This window comes from Cupressus sempervirens, chromosome 6 (assembly GCF_028749045.1).
Source record: "Cupressus sempervirens isolate cs-2001-9-10 chromosome 6, ASM2874904v1, whole genome shotgun sequence".
NCBI classification, from domain to species: domain Eukaryota; kingdom Viridiplantae; phylum Streptophyta; class Pinopsida; order Cupressales; family Cupressaceae; genus Cupressus; species Cupressus sempervirens.
Genome location: NC_143123.1, coordinates 131,844,507 through 131,869,351, shown reverse-complemented (window position 1 = coordinate 131,869,351; position 24,845 = coordinate 131,844,507). Strand labels below are relative to the sequence as shown.

The window sequence follows — 24,845 nt, the reverse complement described above, 5'->3', positions numbered from 1 at the left end:
CTTCCGATTTTGAGCCATGGATGTACAAATTTATGTTTCAAATCATAAAGAACAAAAAACACATATTTTGGGGAGAGCTTATTAGTACTATGATCTATTAGTAGATATGCAATGTAGGAACATCAGTACCTTTTTACATGAATTCATATCTAGTTTACATTGCTGCTGCTATGGGATCTTTTTTAGGTCTTTCCACCAAAGGTGATTGTCTTCAAGTACCTGTTTGGGACTATTATGACCAAATCACTTTGGCTAATAGTAAATACTATTACAGAAGAGTTCAAGATGCCTTCTTTGGACATTACAGGTGTCTATTCAACAAACAATTGTGTATCACAAGAGTATCTGATGCAGCATGGGAAAGTGTAAACCAGTACGGCTGCATTTTTCTTCAATTTCCTACTTTCACATACTTGAGAGTTGGATATTTCAAAGGAGAGTCATATACCTTACCTAGGTATGCTATAGATCGAATCATTCTAATGGAGTTAGCTAGAGAACTCATGGATGTGCAGAATGATCAACATGCGTCACATAGGCCCAGATTTGGCATCACCTCAGCCAGACCTTTAACTACCGGCAATTATTCAATTGTTTCTGTGCCTAAAGCGAAGAATATGGGAGCAGAGTTGCAATTGATTACATTGAAGAGGTTCAAGGCTAGATTTGATTTTGATTATCGAGAGATGAACTCTCAGATAAAGAGGGCCTCTACTCATGTTCATCGCATTGAAGATATTTGGATTGACATGAGAATAGAGTTTGATATTATGAAGATGGATTATTGTAGGTTAACCTTGCAACAAATAATCGATCTTAATATGTTGAAAATCCCTCTAAATTTCCAAGTTGAAGATGATGGTAACATCCTTGATCTGGAATTTCATCAAGCCGGTTTTGATAAAATGTGACCTTTTCCTATTCAATGGCAACAAAAAGAAGGTACATCTATTATAGACAAGTTTCAATCCATCTCAGCAAACACTAACAAGTGGTTGAAAAGTAAAGGCCTAAAAAGAGTAAATCCTAAGATGGGTCTGGATTGTGGAAGTTTTGGTTCTCTTGGCAGGAAGTCACAATTGGAAATTACAGGAAAAAATGGTGCTTCATCTTCAAATGTCAAGAGTGGTGCTTCATCTTCAAATGTCAAGAATACTCTCAAATTCAAATTAAAGGGCGGAAAAGGAACTAAATCATCCCAAGTTTCTGAACCAATTCAAGAATCAGTGACAAAATCAGAAGAAGAATTGGAAACAGAATTTGAGAAAGAAGATTTAGATGAAGAAGGAGAAATTAGAATCACATCTCCTACTAAGCCTACAAGTCTTCTCCACATGAAGAGCCCTTTTTGCATGAGGTTGATGATGATGTAGATTCATTTTCTACTGTTTTCACTCACTCCATTCTAGTCTCAGAAGTTAACACCATGGCTCCTGCAATTTCATTTGTTGCTCCTTGTGTTCCTGCACATGATCAATTTGAACAAGATTTTCCGACTCTTACTAGTGGTCAAGTTTCCCAACTTGATACATCTTTGATAGGATTTGAACTTTTCATGACAAAATCTTCACAACATATTCCTATGCCTACACCAGTGCAAATTGAATCCTGTTCAGTCACTATAGATAGATGTACAATTTGGATTAATGCCAATGGTCTCCATTGTGCCTGCTTCTACAGATGAAAGTTTCAACCTACCTGCATGGTTGAGTAGAATAACAACGAAGAGAAGGAAGGTGGTTGTTCCTCCTGACAATCTTCTTGTGAAGAAGACTAAATCCAAATCTCTGAAAGACAAGATTGTTTCTAGAATTTTGGTTGATTCTGACAAAACCAAATATGTTGAGGTTGCTGAGCCCTTAATAGATAAACCTGTTGAAGAACTTACTAGCTCTGATTATAATTTTACTAAGATTGAAGTTGGGAAGCAATCTCGTTTGAGTTCTTTACAAGATGCTTGTGATGCATTGGCAAATGTATCAAAAAGCAGTCATGAGCTTTGGGAAAAGAAGAATCAGTTGAAACAGGAAATAGCTCGTTTGAATGAGGTCATGCAAAAGCAATCTTCTCAAAATGTTGTTACATCACAAACATCTAAAGAGAGAAGGTTGATTGAAGCTGCTAAGTCTTGGATACAAGAAATCATTGTTGAAGGAGTTCAAGCTATCATAGAAACACTTGCAATTCTAAGGCGTGTTAAAGAGATGAACAGAATGGAACTAAGCTTAATTTCTTTTCTGACTCAAGAGGCAGATAACCTGAAGGAAATCCTTGAGGATTGGGATGAAATGATTAAGTTTGATCTAAATGCTATGGTCTTATGTGACGTTCTTCTGTCATGTGAAATGTTTTTCAGATTTCAAGGACTCATTGGTTACAAGGAAGAGACCTTAAGAAAGTTGATCACAAAATTGCAAGTGGCTCTTGAAGATTGTCAAGTAGTTGAAACAAGCCTTACTTGTGATTTTGAGCAATTGGGATGCCGTGTTACTAATAATTTTGGTAATCTTTTGGCAACAGAGAGTGAATTCAGAATATACAATCAGGATCAATGTTGATGTAGATTTCGAAGATTTTGGTTCGCATACAATGAACAAGTTCGTTTTGTACAAATCCTTGACAAAACACTTGTTAGATAATACGACAACAAATTCCAAAGTTGTGCAATCAGCATATGAAAATGCAGTGAGAATCAAAGCCATATCAAAGACTATGGAGATCGCTGATCTTCCCAAAGTGCGTGACGTCATTGTGAAATTCAAGGCATTAAGAAGCAATCTTTAAGATTGTTGTGTAATTTCTATTTCATAGTTGTTTAGATTTAGAATGCATTACATGAAAAAGTGTAATTGCATGTATTGTGAATTGCATGTATGCAAAAGATGTAATGCAAGTTGCATGTAACCCTTTAGTTTTTGTAGTTAGACTTGGTCAAAGTTGGTTGAGTTGCTCCCCCTTTTTCCTCTCCCTTTTTCTCAACTTCTTTGCCTATATAAAGGAGTGCCCCCTTCATTGTAAAATCATCATTATCTTTATGCAAGAGAGCTTTGGAGAAATTGTGCCAGCAGAACTTTGTTTGTGTTAGCATTATTTTGAGAGAAAGTGAATACAAAGGAGCATTTGAGACTTAACTTTGATTAAGTGAAATTGTTGCTTGTATGAATTTTAAGCTTTGTGTATAATTCATTCAAGTTATCTTTGATTCGTACTATCTTTTGTTATTGATATTGTATCTTGTGATTGATAGAAAAGAGTTGAGAAACAATTGAAGCCCGAGCTTTGACCAAGAGCAATTGTGAAAATCCATAGCTAGAAGCTTTGTCTGTAGCTTGTATTTTCATCTTGATTCGCAAAATAGTTAGATTGTTCTTACTTTTAGGAGTCCTTGTGCCCTAATTGTAAACATTTTACCATATAGAAGTACAACAGGACTTAGAGCCAAATAGGTACGTTTTGGCTAACCTTTGAGTTAGTTAAAATTTATCGGTATCACTGTTTCCAGCTTGTGATAGAAGTGTAATTAGAGATTCACCTTGCCCATTATTCGCCTTACGAATAAGTGGATCCTTTCTTGAAAGTTAAGAAGAAAGGATAATAGTAACACCTTGTTCATAAATCTCTCAATTTCTTGCTTACCTTGAGTTGATTCAAGGAACAGTGAGAAGGGGGAGCCTTCCTTTTAAGGTAAGAGACTCTGTCTCACACGTTGTGGCTGGTCATCCTATTTTGCGACTGGATTTTTACCCAAAACTGTTAGTTGTAAAATATCCACCCAACAATGCCAGAAAGAGGGCATGTGAGACTGTCATGGGTCTTCCTAACAAGGAGGATATCAGCTGAACCAAGAATATCCTAAAAAAGACTTGGCAAGGGCTACAAGGTACCGTTGTTGTTCCATTAATATACATGTAGGGTCATTGTGAGGTTCCGACCTCGATTTCTATTCAGAAGGAGGAGAATCTCGAATAACCAATTTGAGGTTCTTGATCATTGCTCACTTCCTATTGTGTCTAGCCTTTACAACAGTCCCTAGGAGTGCTTTAGCTTTGTCACATGTGATTTAATGAGATCCTCATCAAGAAAAATCTTAGTAGGAAGAGGAAAAGGTTTCCTCTTCACTCTAAGAACTTGAAGACAATTGGCCAAGGAGAGGAATTAGAGAATGAAGGTGCCGTCAAGGCCAACCCAAGCTCTGTCAAGTGTAATGTTTGCAATGTCTAGCTGATCGTTGAGAAACAAGTGACCTGTAGAGATAGGATCAATGAAAGATGGGGGGAGGTCTCAAACTCTAAGGTTGACCTCACGAGCCTACATAACCCGCTCATTTGTCAACCTAGCCTGCACAAGCTTTTTACAACATGTAGGTTTGCAAAACTAGAGGTGTTGCAAATGGAAGCATAGAATTTGAGCTGCTACTCTGTTTCCGTCGCAAAGGAAGTTTGCTTGCTTGAGTTCAATTTGTTTTTTTGATAAAACTGATTTCCAGGCTATGTTCTTTATTGGAGTTTACTTGTGGTTGGAGGTTTGTATTTTCCACTTTCAACAATTGAAAGTTAGAGTCCACATTTAGCCGCAGATCAACCAGTGCAATAGACAAGGAGTTAATGCTGTATCGCAGGCTGAGATTTCTTTGCCTCTAACTTGACCATGCAATCCATAAGCCTTTGATATGTGATTGTCGTGGATGGAGTGTTCATCTTGTCCAGTGTTACAGGTCTATAGTTGCAAAGAAAGGCATTAGTTGAGCGATCGTGACAAAAGAGAGTGAACATGACTGCAACAAAAATGTTGGTGTTTGCTGGTATACACACACTACCCACATGCCAAACTGACAATAGCGCACATGGTAAACACCAACGATGACTGTCACAAAGAGGGAAACCACAAAAGAAATGGTTGGAAGAAGCAACAATGCCGCAATAAATAATTAACACAAAGGAGTCCCCAAACACATAGGTTGAGTGAAGAAGAGTGTTGTAGTAGCCCGACACCATAGCGACCAAATAACCCAACGAAGCTCACCGTAGCAACAACATAGCAACAGGGTAGCCAAGGTAAGTAAATACCCTATCAAGGAGGAAACTTTGCTTCTTGTGTAAGCAACCTTGGGAGCCTTGACATCGATGACTTGGGAAAGTCAAGGTGCATCTCATTGAGGTTCATTTAAAGGTGGAAGGCAAGCATATTGGGATACAGGTTTAAAGGACGACACTGTTAAGGGTGAGGAGAGGACTCAACAGGTGAATCTAGGAGAGAAAGATGCGTTGGTTGCATCCAATCTACTCATTACCTCTCTCTAGAAAGTCCTAGAATTCTTACCTTTTTCTTAATGGGAGTGATTAATGGTCAATGCGCTTTCCTTGTTCACAATGGTGCCACATGATTTTCTTGACAAGGGATTGGTCGCTAGGCGCGAGTTGCATAGAAAGGACTTTCCTAGGTTTAGTGTGACAGTTGCAAAGGGGTTCTCTATGAGATGCACTGATGGGTTCCGTAGCTAGCAATAGATTAGGGATTACACCTTGACAAGTGACTTGTATGTGACAGGACTTCGTGAGATTGACACAGTACTGGGCATCCATTGGTAACAGTATCATGGCTGGTATATGTAGGATTCCGAAGGAGGGAGTTTGAGTTTGTGGCTGATTGTAAATAAGTTGTGTTAAAGGCACTATCAAATGGTTGGCCTGTAGTAATTTCAACGTGTAGGTTGGAGTCTTCCTTCACCCATAATGGTGATGGTAGTATAATTTCTCCTATTGATGAGGAAATAAGCCACCTAAAATCTCATTCTTTGTACCTTAACATGGGTGACATGGAAATGATACTAGGCGTACAATAAGTGGATTCAAAGAGCAATGAAGGCTAAGGCACTTGCTGTGCGGGCAAAAAGCAATCACAAGAAGTCAAAGATCACTACAAATGTATGGAGCAAACAAGAAAACAAAGGGGAATCTACTTTAGATCCATATCTCTTCCAGGGGAATAATGTATATAGGTTGAGCTAGCAAAGGAATATCTCAGAGACAATGTGACAAAGGTTGAAAATAAACTTAACTCTCAGTTTGGAAACAACAATAATATACTCCATCTTTCTCATAACATGGCCACTAATAGTTATGAAGAATGTAATGGTACCATTCGTACAAGTGGGCACATGATAATTTTAATGATACTTCTTGTCTAAGGATTGAGCTCATACATTTTGATACAGCTGATGTTGACAGAAATGAGCTGCCTAATTCAGAGTTTCTAGTTGAGGTAGTTGATGATTCCCATGACAGTGAGCATATCAATTGATGTCTCTCCTAGTGGGCTAGTCACTATAGAGTCATCTTTGGTGGGCCAGTCACTATAGAGTCATCTTTGTTGAGCAGTGATGGCATACATACTCCAATTTTGAGTTTGTCATCTATATCTCTTGATATTATGGCAGTGATATCCTTGTTGAATGGTAACGTCATAGTCTTCGACCCCTTATGGACTAATGGTTGTCCTAATTGGAGTCATATAACACTCCATGATTTTGTGTTGACCACATAAATGGTTTAGTATGAGAATGTTGAGGGTTATTTCTTTTGGACATTCTTTGATCGAAATTGGTTTGATGACATGTTTAGTCCATGTCGTTGGACAAAGATTTGATAGCAACACATGGTGGTCATTTGTGTTGGTTTTTTGGCGTGTGAAAGTCCATCCTCACATTGTTTTGATGTTCGACATATATGGATGGTTACTTTGTGGTGATTGGGTAAGATACTTCTTCTACATCTCGTACAACCTGTTCTTTATTTTGTTGTGGGGTCTATGTAGCAATTTGCTTGGTACATTATTTCACATGGACTCCAACATGTTGTTTCATGATTTATGGTGTTTTTGCATTTTAATCGGAGTGGAGCGGTGGTTGTTTGGTGTTTGCTTGTGGGAAAGCAATCTTGAGAAGGGAGGACTATAATGCCCCTTCCTTAAATAGCTCAATTATCAACATAGGTTGACCTACTATCAGGATTCTCATAGGTCAGCAGAGTGGATAGGGGACCCATTCAAGGTTGTGGAGCTTAGTAGGGAGCTTTATAGCTATTTTGGATCGTCTCCTATATTTTATGATGGATTCCTACTTTTTAGGGATTGATTGGGAGTTGACCAAAACACATCAAGGGACCTTAGGTATCATTTTGGAGACTTTGGTTGCAGTTCCTATTTTTAACAGAGTACCCTTATTCCTAAATTCAGACATCACTGGGATGACATGGGCATCAACAATTTTCAGTTTGGAGTCCAGGGGATGGATTTATGAATAATTTTGCAATATGAAAGTTGTGGTCTAATGTTATAATTTAAATAAAAATAAAATGGTTTAATTAAGTCACTTTATAATATAATAAAGTATTACGGAGTGGCTCCCCAAAGCATACACCCCGAGGTGCAATAAGTGTCAAGTTGTTTTTTAAAGGTGGGCATTTTATTAATGTGCAATTAGATCCTCAAGGTTTTTGAATCTCTAGAGGAGAAATAATATTAATAAATTTCATTAAAATACAGTATGAAACCCTAAAAAGGGATTGGCCTACTTGGAGGGGAAAAAGAAAAGTTAAAATGAAGATTTGAGATTCATTTCATTCATTCTGAAAAAACCACAGTTTTAAGAGCAGGAGTTATGTGGAAAAGAAATTCTCAGATCTATTGTGGAGGAAAAAAATCCTTCACAGGTTGGCGGCCCAAAGAAGTTATAAATCATATCAGGGACATCATTCTTCAATTTGGGGTCGGTTATCAGCCATTTTATTGCAGGAAAAGGGTATTTTATTGACTGTTTGAATGTGATAATAGTTAGCAGCAATTTAATTGAGCAGATCAGGGACAACCATTAGTGGATCGATCCTTTCAGATGTCATTGCTACACCAAAGTTGCATCTGTCCAGTCTGCTATACCATTTTGAGCACGTGCATAAAACCCTTGTTTACCGTACAGGTAAAGAAATCAACGCATACGGACAATAATAGCAGAATAGCAGAATTATATTCGCAATAGCAAATGAATAATGGTTTACAAAGATCCCAGACGGGCTATAAATACTACCGCTGAACCTTCCCGAAGGAGTCCGTCGGCCACAAATATTCTATCCGCTACAAACTATCTACCGACGACGTCGGCTACAGAATACAGAAACACCGCCGGACCGTCGGCTACAGAATACAGAAACACCGCCGGACCGTCGGCTACATAATACAGAAACACCACCGGACCGTCGGCTACAGAATACAAAATACCGCCGGACCGTCGGCTACAGAATACAGAAACACCGCCGAACCGTTGGCTACAGAATATAGAAACACTGCTGGACCGTCGACTACAGAATACAGAAACACCACCGGATCGTCGGCTACAGAATACAAAATACCGCCGGACCGTCAGCTACAGAATACAGAAACACCGCTGGACCGTCGGCTACAGAATACAGAAACACTGCCGGACCGTCGGCTACAGAATACAGAAACACCGCCAGACCGTCGGCTACAGAATACAAAAACACCGCTGGACCGTCGGCTACAGAATACAGAAACATCGCCGGACCGTCGGCTACAAAATACAAAATACCGCCGGAACCATCCAGTCGGCTAACACCATCCCCCCCAAAAAGAAAAGTCGTCTCCTGACGACTAACAAAATATCTGAGACAAATTAACAAACAAAATACATTAACAGAGTGACGACAACAAGAGAAATCTGCTTCTGACACATCACTGTCACCTTCGTCCCGTGCCTGTAGCCTCTGCTAACACAACACTGCCTCCTTGATGAAGCTGACCTTGATAGCCACCTGTGCTGCTTTCTCTGGTTTCAATTCCTCGGTACTCTGAGCCAAGTGTCGCTGCACTGCCTCCAACTGGATGATCAGCTCCTCCCGAGCTCTCTACGCATCCACCAAGACAACCTCATAGCCAACACCTGCTCCCACTGCCTCTGGTACACAGAAAGTCCATGCCTGCAACAACTTCAACTCTTCTCGACTGGTCAGACTCCCACGATTGATATCCGCAACGACTGGGGGTCCAGGGGGCAACGCCCCCGGCAGGGTCACCGCCGGACCCTCGGCTACAGAATACAGAAACATCGCCGGACCGTCAGTTACAGAATACAAAATACCGCTGGAACCATCCAGTCGGCTAACAACCCTAGGTGACAAGTGGTTGTTTTTTGGGTTTTGGAGCTGGTTCAACATCTGCAGCTGTTGGAAATTTCATAGCAGACCCGGAGCAGAGTTGTGAAGTTGAATTATAAGCTGGAAGAGGTTAAACTCACTGTCCCAGACTTGTATTGGATCTATGTATACAGTTTGGGGTATGTACTTAAGCCATATTGTTGAATAAAAAGTATCTATATTGCCCACTATGTGTTTATATGTTCATTTTCTTTGTTAGAAGCAATTTCTTTATTCTAACATTCATCAAACCCTTGCAAAATCTCAAGCAAAACACCAAAAACACACACACAAAAAAAGAGACAAACATCAAACATGAACATAAAATGATATAATCAAATTTCCTTATTTGCTGGTCAAAGACAAATAAGAAACCAAACTCAGGAAATTAGCTCAAAATTCAGTTGGGGATCTTTCAAATTGGTCATGTTAACATTTGCTTGATGACTTTAAGTTGTTAGAAGTCAGCCATTGTTTCTGTATTAACCTCTCATTATTCAAAGTGTTTAAAAGTTTCTTGAAAAATTTGAGAACTTGTGAGTATTAAGACCTTTTAAAGAAATTTATGATTATGAGACTTATTGGACCTCCGTGAAGTTTATGACCAAATGGTTGGTGTCTGATTCATTAAAGTTTGCATTAAAGATGATCCTTTGGTGTCATTTCCCTAACAGTCATTTGGTCATAAATAAGAATGCAAGAGTAATTGTTATGACAAATTGTTTGGTTAGGGAATGTATGGTTTAAGGATGGGATTGATGACTTGGATTATCATTTTAAGCAACTTTGTCAGCATATAGAAGCTTAAGCTTGTGTTCAACTGTACATCAATTTACCCACGTTCTTATAGTAAATTGAAGAACACAAGAAGCATGCATGGGATGTTACCCAATCTATGATTCATCTGTAGAGAATCCCTCTTCATGATCCAACTAAGGAAAGATTGGCAAGCCTTCCATACTTTTTATGCTTTGAGAGCAAACTCAACTAAAGTGCCCACCATCGTTAAACACACCTACTGGGACTTATATAATTAAATGGAGGCTTTGCCCTTGATCCCTTAATTGTTAAAGACTTTCTTTTAATTACTATTAGTAATTACCTAATGCTTTGGAAACATTAAATTAATCACACAAATCATTGAAATTGAAAGCTTCTGGAATAAAAATGGAAGCATACAAGGCAATTTCTCCTCGTTACTTATTTTTAGTTCCTTTGAAAAAAGGTCGAGGAATTTTCCTTAGTTCATATAACTTATAATTGCTGGGAAACCAATTGGATTTTACATTCAGTTTTCCAGTTCTTCAGAAAACCTATGCTTTCAGTCCTCTGAAAGATAGTCTGAATGAAATGCTTACAGTCTTTTAGCTTTGTCCTATCTTTATACTAATTTAGCTAAAAATGTTAATCTTCCAGAAGAACAATCTTATCTCACAGATGAGATGAGTTGGAAGATAATCTTAAATCACTAGTGCATATTCTGACATTATTAGAGATAATTGACTAAATGAAAGACTTTCACTTTAATTGCTTACGTGAAATACAAGATAGAGTAAATTAAACCTCTTGAACTTTTCCCTGCACCTGCATGCGGAACTTGTGGGAATTTCCTGTCCAAGCTTGAAACTCAATAGCTAGCTGATTTAGCCATATTAATTTTCAATGTTTTAGAAATTAGGATTTTTTCTTTCAATTTTACGTATGAAATTAATATATAATGCTAATGTATACATTCTAGAAAATGCTGAGTTGCGCATCCCTTTCAGCATCCCATTCACATTAAATTCAAATTTCTCAATTTGATTCTGAAGAATAACTGATTGGGCACAGACTTTCTCTTGAGGGATTCTATATTTAAGTTTACATTGAGTTATTACCTTTCTTAGTCTCACAGGATATTTGCATTTCAGGTAGAAGACCTTTCAAAGGAACCGCATGTAGAGCGAGAACTGATGCTTGTAAAAATAAATGTTGATCCCATCCAACGTGCTGAGGTAATTTTCTATAACATAGTTTCTCTTTTTGTTCCTATTTCAAATGATGGAAAATTGCACAAATATCAAGTACAAAGAAATAAAAAATGAAGTTAATGAACAAGTAAACTGCTTCGGAATTCTGAAGTAATCATCTCTAAAGTTTGGCTGTCCTATTATACGCATCACACATTTTACACACACACACACACACACATATATATATATATTTGAGCAACATATTTATTTTTAACACATGAAATGATATTTGTATCAATCCTATAATACATTTATTGTTGAAAGGAATGCGTTTATCATCAAAAATACAAATTAGAACACAGAGCCACAACTACATTCCACAGTGCAACTGGTAGATGTGACATTTGATTTTTATATATTGTCTTTATATATGTTTTCATTAGTACCAGAATCAGGGCACCAACAATTAAAAACTATATGGTAGAGTTCTAAAGATAATCCTTGTGCCTAAGTACATTTTAAATGTGTGTGCAATTGCATGAAATAGCAAGCTGATCAGCAACAGACGGAGTGACAATTCAAATAAGAAGATTGATTCTTTTTATGTTTTCAAGTGTGCCAAACAACCTTCCTAAATAGATTGGTTAAAAGGTCAAGTTTAGCACCAAAGTCTTATAGAGTCCCATTCTAGATTTGTCAGAACATAGGTCCTGTTGCTTATGCATTTGTGCCGACGAGTTCAAGGTATGCCCATTTTTGCGCTTCAATCTGCTTATCCCTGAAGATGGATTTACTAATGAGAGCTGAAACATCGGACAACATTTCTCAAGAGTCAAACGCTGTTGTTTGTACAAGCTTCTGATAGTGTAATACACTGAAAAAATGATAACCTGAAAATAAGAAAATATTTCTACTGTGTTTTCTCAAGAAGAAATTGGGCATGGCATTCAAACTGAGTTACCAGTTCTGGATGAAGAGGAACAACTTGTTCTACAAAAGGTTCTTAACAGTGGACAATAAATTTATCAAAGGCAGATCACCGAGTACTTTATTCAATGAAAGAACTAACTACATTAACATGTCTTAAATGCATGCTATGTGATTGTACATCAACTATATGAGCGTTTTTTAATATATTGAATATAATATGTTTTGGTCATTTGTTTTTATTTTACTTAAGATTAAATTTGCACCCTTTAATATGATGCAAAAAGAAACAGTTGTCCAGTAGATTCTGTTATTGTAAATCTATGTTGTAGTAAACAGAGGAGATGAAAGCTCCTTATATAGATTTACCCAGAAGATATTTGTAAAAGAAACAATCATGAACTAAAGACAAAAACAGATAGAAACTACCTAATATACTAAGGTGACCATTCAAGAAACATTACAATATTGTAATACCCTTGTTTAATGTTCATCATCTAACTACCTTGCAGAAGACTGTACATGTCTTGTGGTCATAAATTCTTTCTTTATTAGATAAATTATTTGGTAAAATATTGGATGAATTAATGAATGAGCAAGGCGCTCATATATAGTTTACAAAGATGAAGTTATAGGAAACATTATAATAACGAAAGAATAAAAGAATATTAAACATTCTAGTATTTACAAGATTTACAATATTGACCATTAAAATAATAACAAACAGGATATTAAAAAGAGATTATTTTAATCATAGAAGCATAAATCGTAATGGGGAAAGATCATCAAACCAAAAGAGTACGATTTTTTGGAAAACTAAGGGAAAAATCGGATTTGCAAAAAAATGTTAAAATTTTTAAGTAAACCAGTAATTTTTTTTTGTTTTTAAATTAAGAGGCATTTCCACAACATAGATATATCGAGAGTAAATAAAATATAGAACAGTGTACCTAAGTTACTATCTTCTAGTGCTTCTACAAATTAAAAAATTGAAACAAAAAGCATTGTACTTAAGTTACTTATACTTCAGTTGTAAAAATAATAAAATAAAATGGTTCTCAAGTTGGAGCTAAAAGCAGTCTATAAAATCAACTGTAACTGAAAAAAAATATTATTAGTGCAAGTGCGCTGTTGTGACTATCCCCAACTTGGAAATTGAACTTTCTACTAAAATTATTCCTGTCTATATCGTCTTTTACTGTAGAGAGTTACTTTAGAGTTAATGGTTTTCATTTTAACCTGTTTTTAAATGAACTGGATAATGATAGATGCAGCAAAAAAGTGACTACTGACAATTTATAACCTTATAGAGTAAATACATAAAAAAGTACTTGTGTTTTTACACTGACTGTTGCAAATCCTAGTAAATCTGTCTGATGTCAATATTGTAGGGTAGTTATTGTGAGCTTCTCCTAAGTCCAAATTTTAAAAAATTACATCTAAGCTAGTGGAGGGGAATAATACTGGACATTTCTTTGTGGAAATAACACATCCTTTCAGCTTAGAATAAGGCAGATTCAAACACGACATGCTCAATAATTGCAGGAGATTGAGAAAAATGCAGGAGATTGTCAATTGAAGAAATAGAAAAATGTTGCTGATGTAATGAGGGAGGAACTGAATGAGCAAACATACAGCACAAACAACAACAGACATAAACAAAAAGAGCAGCGCTCATTTTATATGCAAAAAAAATTACAACACACAACACGAATAACAATAAACATATACAAACACAACAAAACTATACGAACAACAATCATGACTTGTTTGGAATGCATAATTTTGCATGATAATAGTGAGATGAAAGATTCAGTATTTGTCATAAAAGAAAAACCAAAAACAAGAATTCGAAAGGGAGGATTCAGAAACAAGATACAATTCAAATCGCAGAAGAATATCTTGAAAATTGGCAGAAGATTGGTGAAATGACAGTTCTGAGCCACCCAACTCCTCTCTGCAACTCATGCAAAAACAAAGACAATTGAAGACACACTTCTGTAAAAATGACACGGGAACAGGGTTGAATGCATTTACAGGCTCGTGTGGGTGTTAAGTAGTAAAAATGATCTTTTTTTGCTGCAATTTAGGTTTTTTTTCACACCATTTCCCAGCCAGATTGATCGCAATTAACCATGATTATGGAGCTCATTATGCAAAAAATATTGGGGCAGAAATCTTTGGAGGAATCCAAAGGCTCTTCTTGCCTCCCTGATATTGGAATGTTTGCAGATGCAAGTGAGGATCAGGAATCCTAACCCAGTTCCTATGAATCTTTCATCAAGATTGACAAAGTCAAAAGTAATATCTGAAGTTTTACAAAGGTGAGCATGGGTAGCAGTATTGGTGTTTGGACATTAGAGTTTGATGGTAGATGCAAATCTTTGGGGTCTGGTATTGGAATAATTTTGATATATCCGCAAGGTGAAATGTTTCCCTTTTCCTTAAAGTTCCAGTTCAATAGTACCAACAACATGGTTGAATATGAGACCTTGCTACTGGGCATTGAAATTGGACACACAACAGGAATGAAACAAATCTATATGCACAAGGTAATGCTGAGTTGATGGTGTGTCAAGTCATAAATCAGTATCAAATGCAAAATAATAGGCTAAAACACTACAGTAACTTGGTGTGGGATTACATCAAGCCATTCAATGCTTTCAACATCTTATTAGTTCCATGAGAGTTCAATGATAGAGCTGATTCTCTTGCTGTGTCAGCAACACTGTTAATTCCTTATAAAGATTTTGCTGATAATCTGTACTAGATTGAGTTGATTTCAGGCCAAGTGCTCCAACAAATCAGACCATTGGAAAGCTTACGATGATGATTAGAAGATCATCAACTTTCTTGATGATCACTAGAGAAATTTGATGAACTATACTTTGAGGGTAGCGAATCATCTTCTAGAGAATCGGTCTTAGATGGTAATCTTGAAATTGGAGAAGAATTCCTTCAATTGAATGGAAATAATTTTTTTAAAGGTGTAGTTTCTCTCAAGAAGCTTTTTGACAAGCATGATAGATATGTCAAGAAGCAACCAAAAACCAGAGCTAGTTCTACAATGGAGTTCACGAAATACAATCTTGGGTCAGAGGTTGGTCCAAAAATGGTAAACATTGGTAAGTGTTGTACTCTAGACGAAAGGGAATAAGTTCTTTTCTTTGTTACCTCAATACATGGACATCTTGGTCTATTCTTGCAATGATCTCAAATTCTTTCGCCCAAATGAAGTACAACACGAAATTCCCCTCAAGCTTGGTGTTGTCCTATTCTGACAGAATCTGAGACAATATAATAAAATTTTAGGCATGATATTCTAAAATTTAGGATATATTAGATGCTGGGACCATCTTCCTTATCCATCATTCTACATGGACAACATATACTGCCCCCACGTGTAAATAGAATGGGGAAAGTCGCATACATGTAGATTTCAGGATTCTCAACCAGCTGTCACTGTAGGATCATTACCCATTGCCGGTAAGATCAAGTTCTACAGACAGTGACAAAATCCCAAATGTTGTTAGTAAATAGATGGATTCCTTGGCTACTGTTGGGTGGATATTTTGCAACCGACAATTTTGGGTAAAATCCAGTTGCAAAATAGGATGACCAGCCACAACGTGTGAGACAAAGTCTCTCCTACCTTAAAGGGAAGGCTCCCCCTTCTCATCGTTCCTTGGATCAACTCAAGGTAAGAAAGAAGTTGAGAGATTTTGTAAGGGGTGTTACCAATATTCTTCCCTCTTTGCTTTCAGGAAAGAATCTAGCACTTTTATCTAAAGTTGTAAACAGTGATACTGATAAACTAATGCTAACTCAAAGGCTAGCTGAAAGCGTACCAGTTTGGCTCTAATTCCTGATTTAACCTATTCTATAAGAATAACCTCTACCGTCGGGGCACAGAGACTTCTATAAGTAGGGAATTTTAACTATTTTTTGTGAATTTGAGATGGTAATACAAGCTACAGTCAAAGCTCTTAGTCTATGTATTGCCACAACCACTCCCAGTCAAAGCTTCGGCTCCGATTGCTTCTTAAATAACTATGTTCTATTATTGAACACACAATAATAACATGAATCAAAGACAATAGGCACAAATTATAGTCAAAGCTTCTAATTTTCTCTATCACAATTGCTTCCAGTGAAAGCTTCGAATCCAATTGCTTCTTTTATTCATTTTTCTCCCAATTTCATACGACACAATCAAAGTTATGCTTGCACAAATGTGGCAAAAATTTCTTGCATACAACAAAAGATTTTTACAATGAGGGGGCACTCCTTTATATAAGGACACGAGTTGAGAAAAAGATGGAGGAAAAGTTGGGAGCAACTCAACCAACTTTGACCTAGTCTAACTAAAAGAGAAATTAATGGGTTACATGCAACTCGCATTACATGTAATTACATCTTTTCATCCAATGCATCTTCTTCAATTACAAACATGAAAGAAGAAGAAGAAAGACGGAAGAGAATTGAGACAATCCTAGGGATTGTTTTGAAGGACCTTGTACTTGGTGATGCTATCCCAGATGATCACGGGATTGGGAGTTCCTGTATTTTGTGCCACTGCATTCACCTTGATAACCATGGTCTTGCTTTTTTTGGTAACCGATGACTCTCTTTGATGAATTGTCCGTTGTCATTTAAATCCTTGATGTGATCAAGATTTTCTCATTCAAGTAGTCATGAATTCTCCTTTGTAGATTGGCACATTCTGGAATCTTTGACACTTTGAAAACCTTCTTGACGGTGTCCAGATGTAAACTCGGAATAACTTTCCATCAACACCTTAAACTTTCTTTTGTTTTGTTTTTGAAACAAAGTGCTTGGCGCATTCCCACACGAACTTAGGTTGAAAATCAAATGAATTACTACTTCTTGAGAATCAAAACATGCCTTCTCAAAGGGAAAGCATATGTATTTGGATGGAGAACGGTAGGTGAAGTGAGAATGGAAGGAGATGGATATGCTTTAAGACATGAAGGTGGAACGCATGGGAATGTGTGTGAATGAAGACTCTTGACTTTTAAAAAGTGACTTGGGCATTCAATATGTCATTGCATAGAAAATGGATTACATGTATATGCAACATGTAATGAAGAATGGAAAGTGAGATGACATGCGAATGCGGATGGAAAATGAGCTTACATGTAAGTGTGTATGAAAGGTGAAAGGTGAGATGAAATACGTGTAATCCCATTTGATGAATGAGATGCGAAGTGTTGTCACATGGAAAGATGGAAATGGAATGGATGATGCTTTTGCATGAAATGGAAGGTGGAGTGAAGTGAAACATGACCAAGTTCTTGGGAAAGAACTTGCAATTTCTCCAAAAGAAGAAAAACGAAAAAGCAAACAATGAAAAACAATCACAAATCAAACACATGCCTTTGGTCTTAAACTCAAACATGTCAACAAGCAAGTTGCTTTCAAGTGCAAATTCGAATTTGGAATTTGGGAAAATTCCAAAAGTGTGAAAATGAGAGTTTTCATCATTTTTAAAGGCAAAATGCACTTTTCATGGCATATATATGGACAAGTGTGCAATAACAAGCCATAATATGCATTGAAATATCAAGATAAGCATGAATTGATGAGCAAGTTTGAAAATGTCCACTTACTTGGAGATCAAAGAGCCAAAATAACAATAATTATAGACTTTGAAGACCAATTCTCCTCCAAATCAAGATTTTCAAACAATAATTTAACTTTTTTCGTACTTGCATTCAACAAATATTAATGAGCAATGAAGGGTCGAATTTGACATGAAAATGCCAAATACATGGCCTCCAAAGACAAAATCATGCATTAAAACTCAAAAAGGCCCCTCTTGATCAAAGGTATGGGCTGGAAATGCCATCTTTTGAACAAAAACACGATCTTTTAATACAAAAATCTGGGTCGATTTTGCAAAAATGTAGCCCAAAAATCCATGTTTTTGAGTCATTTTTGACTTGTGAATGCAAAAACGACTTCCCCAAATGCTAATACATGGATCCAAATGCAAAAAATTGACTTCAAAAAGCATAAAAGTGGATAAAAACCCCAATTTTTTGGGCTTTTTTGCAAAAACGTGATTTATAAAAGGCACGAAACAAAAACATTTTGACTTCCAAACACCAAAACGTGAGCCAAGATGCAATGCAAACTACTAAAAATGCCAAAATGTTTCCTCTTGCAAAAACGTGAGCAAAAAATGAAGATTTTTGGTGATTTTCTCAAAAATGTGCTGTTGAAAGGAGTTAAAAATAACGTTTTTTAGCAAAAAAAATCCACATTCATTGTTTGAAAACCCATGGATTGGCAAAAACGACCCTATTGGAGAAGATTTCAAGAAAAACCATGAAGGAAATCAATAAAAATGGGTTCTTGAGAGTTCTTTGCATGTGTTTTTCTCCAAAACGGGTTTTAGAAGGGCAAGAACATGAGATTTCATGCAAAACGCACCTTTTTATGGTCAAGGCATATTTTAAAAACTCACTTTTAGTGTAAAACTCACCTTTTTGATGTGGATGCATGTTTTAAAAGTTCACTTTAGTTCAAAACTCACCTTTTAGATGTGAATGCATATTTTAAAAACATGCAAATACATATAAAGGCAAAAACTCACCTTTTTGATGTCATTGCATATTTTAAGTGAGCTTATATGCAATGACATGAAAAAGGTCCACTTTAAGTGACTTTATACTCTAAGTTGAAATTTACATGCAAAGACATGAAGAAGTCTACTTTTGATGAATTTAACATGTAATGACATGAAAAAGGTTCACTTTTGATGACTTTGAGTGATTTAATAAGCACATGTTAATTTAATTTCAATAAAATATTACTTAAATGGGACATAAATTATATTTACATATCATATTTAACAATATAACATGTAAATATTAGTTAATAAGTAATATTTACTAGAGCATTTGATTTAAATGTCAAAAATTAAATTGAACTATATAGTTAATATAGTCACTTAAGTGAAAAATCAAAAAGTAAACTCAACTTAAAAATATAACATAAAGTGCACTATAGTTACTTTAAATGAAAATTTAATTGATAAAGTAACTAAAAAACATAACATAAAGTGAATTTAAGCTATATTTTTCAAAAAATGAATGTCAAATTAGAAATATAACATTATATTTTTAATTCATGCTGTTGCATAATAAAAGTCCACTTTTTGCGCACTAAAATGACTATATCTTTTGACTGACAACTCCGATTAAGCTCTATGTTAGATCAAATCAAAGAGGAAACCGAAAGCCATGACTTGAGTAAAACCAAAGGACTAAAAACCAAGAAACACACACTCAAAAGCAAAGAAAAGGACGTTGAATGCCTCAAAAATCAAACATAAGCTCGACAATCAGAAAAATGAAAAAGACTTGACAAAAGCCTTCAGTAAAAAGATTCATTATATCAATTGGTGTTGTTTGATTGATCAATACAAACCAATTGAATAATGGAATAAGCTTAAAGAAATACAAAATGAAAAGTTTCGTACTGTTACCTACATTTTGTGGTGACAAAATGCAGGACAACAACTACCACCAAACTGAAGGGAGTGAGGATCAACAAAAGACTACATATACACATGGGGCACTTTCACATATTGTAGGATGCCATTTGCTCTCATCAATGCAGGTGCAACTTTTCAGCGAGCAACGAGTCTTGGCTTTCAAGAAGTACTACGTAAGTTTAATGTTGTTCATTTGGATGACTTGACCGTATTCTCATAGAATCAGCAAGATCATTTTTATTGTTTGCCTGGAAATGTGTAGACAAGATAGGGTTTCCCTTAAAAATAAGAGATCAATTTCTGGTGTGATAGGGCAAGTATTTGGGACACGTCATGTCCAAAGAGGGTATAATGATTGACTCTAATAGGTGAAATCAATTCAACGTCTTTCGCTACCAAGAAGTAAAATAATGCTCTTTCTTCAAAATTCTTTAGAAATTGAACTTGCAAATTTTGTTCCAGACTTCACTAAGGATACTTGTCATATCATAAATATGATGAAAGGCAACATTGTTTTTCTATTGGAGTGCATGCTCTAGCATTAGTTTGTCTAGACTACACAAATAACTTCATGAATGGTTATGCTTCTGAGCATACTTTGTTTGCAATTTTGGTACAAAAGAACAATTAGTGGATCAAGTCTCCCATTTCGTTCATGAGCTGTTCATTGAAGGTTCCTGAGCTAAAGTGTATGAAAATGGAAAAACATGCCCTTGTCGTAGTCAAAGCAGTGAAGCATTTCAAGTTTTATATTCCTTACACACATTTGATTGCTCTAGTTACATAGACAGTTGTGAAATCTATTTTGACATAGCAGGAGTTTGGTACAAAGAGAGACAATTGGATTGCCAAAATTCAAGAGTATGACATGGAAATCAGACTTGCAAAGTTGGTTCATGGCAAAGGTTTATGTCAGCTTATGGCTGAAAATAAAACAAATGAAGAGATAGGGGAAAGTTTCGAATTTCTTCTAGTAGTGTTCTTCATTACTACGACTGACACATGGTACTCTAACATTGCCTATTTCTGAGTTATGGTGAGTGTCCAACGCATTTGTCATTCACGAAGAAGAGGAACGTGAAGCTCAAAGCTGCAAACTTCGTCTTTGGGACAATGGTTTGTAGTTTGTACAAGTGGAGCATAGATGGAACATATCTTCATTGTGTTGAGAAAGTACAACAAATGAAATCATCGGAATCTTTCCATAATTTTGGCATGTGATGATCATTTCTTTGTGCCTGTTACTACTCACAAAATTCTAAGAGAAAACTATTACTGACCTAGTCTTTTTCAAGATGCGTACAATTGGGTTTTGAAGTGTGAGTTGTATCAGTGTTTCATTAGCAAGCAAAATATCCCAACACTTCCCTTGAAGCCAAGTGTTGGTGGGAACCATTTCAACAATGGGGACTTGATTTCATCGGTTTTATCTATGCGTCTTTGTCATGTTCCAAAATTTTAATGTAATTTTTTAAATTAAATTAATTAATTAACTGGTCCCAGAATTTAAATAATATAAAGACCTTTAATTAGTTACTTTAATTAATTAATATGTGGCCCAAGATAATATTTGTATGTGTGATTCTGATTGATTTAGTATATTTCGGACCCATTTTTATATTAGTGTCCATTGGTAAGTGTTGCCGTCGACTATCTTTGTACACCCTTAGAAACGTTGTCCCTGACGGGTATTTAAGAACGACTTGTAGGTAGTCGTAGGTATGCGATTTGGATTATTTCTTTTGTACTGCGAATTCTAGTTGGGATTCTCTGTTGTTCATCGTTTCAGAAGTGAAAGAACTTCCCTACTTGGCTTGTCCGGTTTCGGTGAGATTCAACCCTCACCCTATTCTGTTGTATATAATACTTTGCTTGGATTTGGTAAATCGGAGCAGCATCTTTTGACAAATATTAATTGAAGGATTATTTGTGTTCAATCTCCATTCTTGTTTGGCTTTATCTAATGAATTTAGATCTATAAGTTTATGGTTGCATGATTGGGCATTCTTCCCTCTATCCGTACACTATCGGCCGGTTCCCTCCCTCCAACTATATAGATGACTCTGCCTTCATTTTGCGTACGGCTTGTCCTACCTCTACCATACGGCCTCCCTTGGACTATTGTACGACCTCCCCTTGACTACTGCACAATACGAGCAATTGAGGTTGCACAACATAGGCAATTGAGACTGCGCAACACAGGCAACTGTGGCGGTGCAACACGGGCAACTGAGGTCATGCAGCATGGGCAGTTGAGGCCGTGCAACACGGGCAACTGAGGTGGCGCAACACGGGCAACTAAGGTCACGCATCATGGGCAACACAAACGCTGTGCAACACAGGCAACTATGGTTGCGCAGTACAGGCTGTGGCCGCGCAACATGGGCAACTAAGGCCACACAACACGGGCAATTGAGGCCATGCAACACGTGCAACTGAGGCTGTGCAGCACCAACTAAGGCACGAACAACCCAATACTGCGAGGAATGGAACATTACAATGGTATCAGAGCAGAAATCATTCGAGAGCTTCTCTGAAACTTTCGGGAACATTACAGTGGTATTAGAGTAGAAAACGTTCGGGAGCATCTCTGAAACTTTTGGGAACATTACCAAAACCGTTTGGGGACATTACAGTGGTACCAGAGTTAATGATCTTGCCAGCTTGCTGGGATGATTGAGAGATTTTGGTACTTGGATCACACTATGTCCCCGAACAACGATGGAGAGTGGTGGTTGAAGGCACTACAAAGGATTGGCAAAGAGCTCAGTGAGGGTGTTGATCTTCCATTAGATATATTGGAAGTATGTTTGTGTTAGGTGGACCAATTACCTTCAAGATTTATACAGAGAATCCTCTCGCCAATTAAGGAGGCCTTAAGTCAACCCAGGCTTTTGAGACATCATGACAAGGATAAAAGATAGGCAGTTACAACATGTCTCAGTGAGGTCTTGAGAATTTCGGCTCCTAAAGCACTGTATGATGATAACACCATGATAGAGATATTGCAATTGATAGTTGATAGCTTTCGGAGTCTTAATGACTTTAGTAGTGACCCTTTTGGTAGGAGATCTACAATATTGGAGAATTGTGCAAATGTCAAAGTAAATAACCTTCTCTTAGATCTTGAATTGCAAAATTTGGTCCATGATATGTTTCATCACTTCTTGGTCACCATCAAGGAAGATCATGATACTAAGATTTCAGTTGCTATGGAGAGTCTTATGATTTCGTGCATTGAAGAGGTGGATGAAATATCCCAACCCATCACATCTATGTTATGAGTTGTTTGTAATCTAGAATGTGTTCCCTCTATAGCAACATATAGATTGGTTAGTAATGTTTTCAAGCGTTGCAAAAAAAAACTAATATCTCATTTGCACAAGTGGGAGAGAATGATTGACAACGATAAGGATGATACTTTACATGAGGAGAATGAAGGCATGATTACAGGGCCACTCCAAGAGGATTTGCTAAATCTTCCTACTACACCAACATGGGGAGAACACCAAAAAAATGGAGAGTTTGCTTGCACGGATCTTGTAAAGACATGGATGGATCAAGTTGTGCCCATCATCAAAGTTGTGCCCATCATCAAAGTTGTGCCCAAGATTGTGCTTGTCACTGAGGCACTATCCATTGAGGAAGTTCCATCAGTTGTTGAATTTGTGTTCATCATAGAAGCTGTGTTTGTTGCCGAGGCTTTGTGGCTGTCACCGAAGCTATGTCCATCATCGTGGTCTTGTCTATCGCTGAGGTTGTATGTCCATCACTATCATTTTGTCTGTCACCATCGTGTCCATCATCATCATGTCCGTCATCGATGCCAAGTTTGTCACCATTGTCGTATCTGTCACCGTCATGTCCGTCACTGACACCGAGTTTGTGTCCGTCGCCGTCATGTCTGTCACCGTCGTGTCCATCATCGACACTGAGTTCGTGTCCATCATCGAGTTCGTGTCCATCATCGTCATCATATTTGTCACTGTCATGTCCATCACTGACGCCTAGTCTGTGTTCGTTTTCGAGTTCGTGTCTGTCATTGTCGTGTCCATCATCGATGCCAAGTCTATGTTTTTCGTCGAGTTTGTGTTCATCGCCGTCGTGTCCATCACCGTCATGTCCATTGCCAACGTCAAGTTCATGTCCATCGTCGAGTTTGTGTCTGTCACTGACGTCGTGTCTGTCATCGTCGTGTCCGTCACCGACATCAAGTTCGTGTCCGTTATTGTTGTGTCCATCATCGACGTCGAGTTTGTATACCTCGTCAAGTTCGTATTTGTCACCATCGTGTCCATCACTAACACCAAATCTGTGTCCATTGTCGAGTTCGTGTCCATCACCATTGTTGTGTCTGTTGATTGCCATATCTGTCATCGTCATTGTGTTCGTTGTCATCACCGTCGCCTTGTCCATTGCCATGTTTGACACCGTCGTCGTCGTCATGTATGTCATCTTCATTATGTCCATTATCGTCACTGCAATAGTGTCTATTGCGAAGTAGCGAAGTCCATCATCATGTTCATCACTGTCGTTGCGTCTATCAACATCGTTGTGTCTGTCATTGACGTCAAGTCTGTATTCGTCGTCAAGGGTGTATCCGTTGCTATGGTTGTATCCATCGATGACGTCATGGCTGTCTCTGTCATCATTGTGTGTCCATCATTATGGCTGCATCGGTCACAATAGCTACGTTTGTCGCCATTGAGACATTGCTCGCTATTGAGGCTCTATCCATCATCAAGGCTTCTGTTCTGTGTGCCATTGAGGTTTTATCTACAGCTAAAGTTTTGTTTGCCGCCGAGGTAATCTCCGTTGAGGTTTTGTCTGCCAAGGTTCCCTTTATTGAGGTACCCTTTGCTGAGGCTCCCATCATTACGACACCCTTCACCGAAGCTCATGTCATCGAGGTTGTCACAGTTGAGCCCCCCTTCGTCGACATTCTCACCACTGAATCTCTCTTCATCAAGGTTTCATCCGTCAAAAATATAATAGTGATCGTTGTGGTTGTGTCAGTGGGTAAGTTTGTGCCAGCATCAACATCTGTGTGCATGACCATACCCAAAGAGATTTTTGAACATAATGACATGAAAGATTTCATCAATTTGTGTCATTGGGATCCTGGTGAAGGCTACGACAATGCTTATATTAGAGTGGCACAACAAATGCTTAATGACAATGGGGTGCAAGGGAGGTTTAATGACAATTCACTCATTTCGCCTGCTTGTTTGGTTTGGGATC

General features: G+C 37.3%; 1 protein-coding gene across 1 annotated transcript in view; it reads left to right on the top strand.

Moving 5' to 3' along the window:
* The window catches only part of LOC149551574 (acetolactate synthase small subunit 2, chloroplastic-like), a 99,382-nt gene that overhangs the window by 50,113 nt on the left and 24,424 nt on the right, over window positions 1-24,845 (top strand). The window contains exon 3 of the mRNA XM_089787080.1: window positions 11,114-11,197. Within this exon, the coding sequence (XP_089643206.1) occupies window positions 11,114-11,197 (84 nt within the window). The remainder of the gene's footprint in view (window positions 1-11,113; window positions 11,198-24,845) is intronic.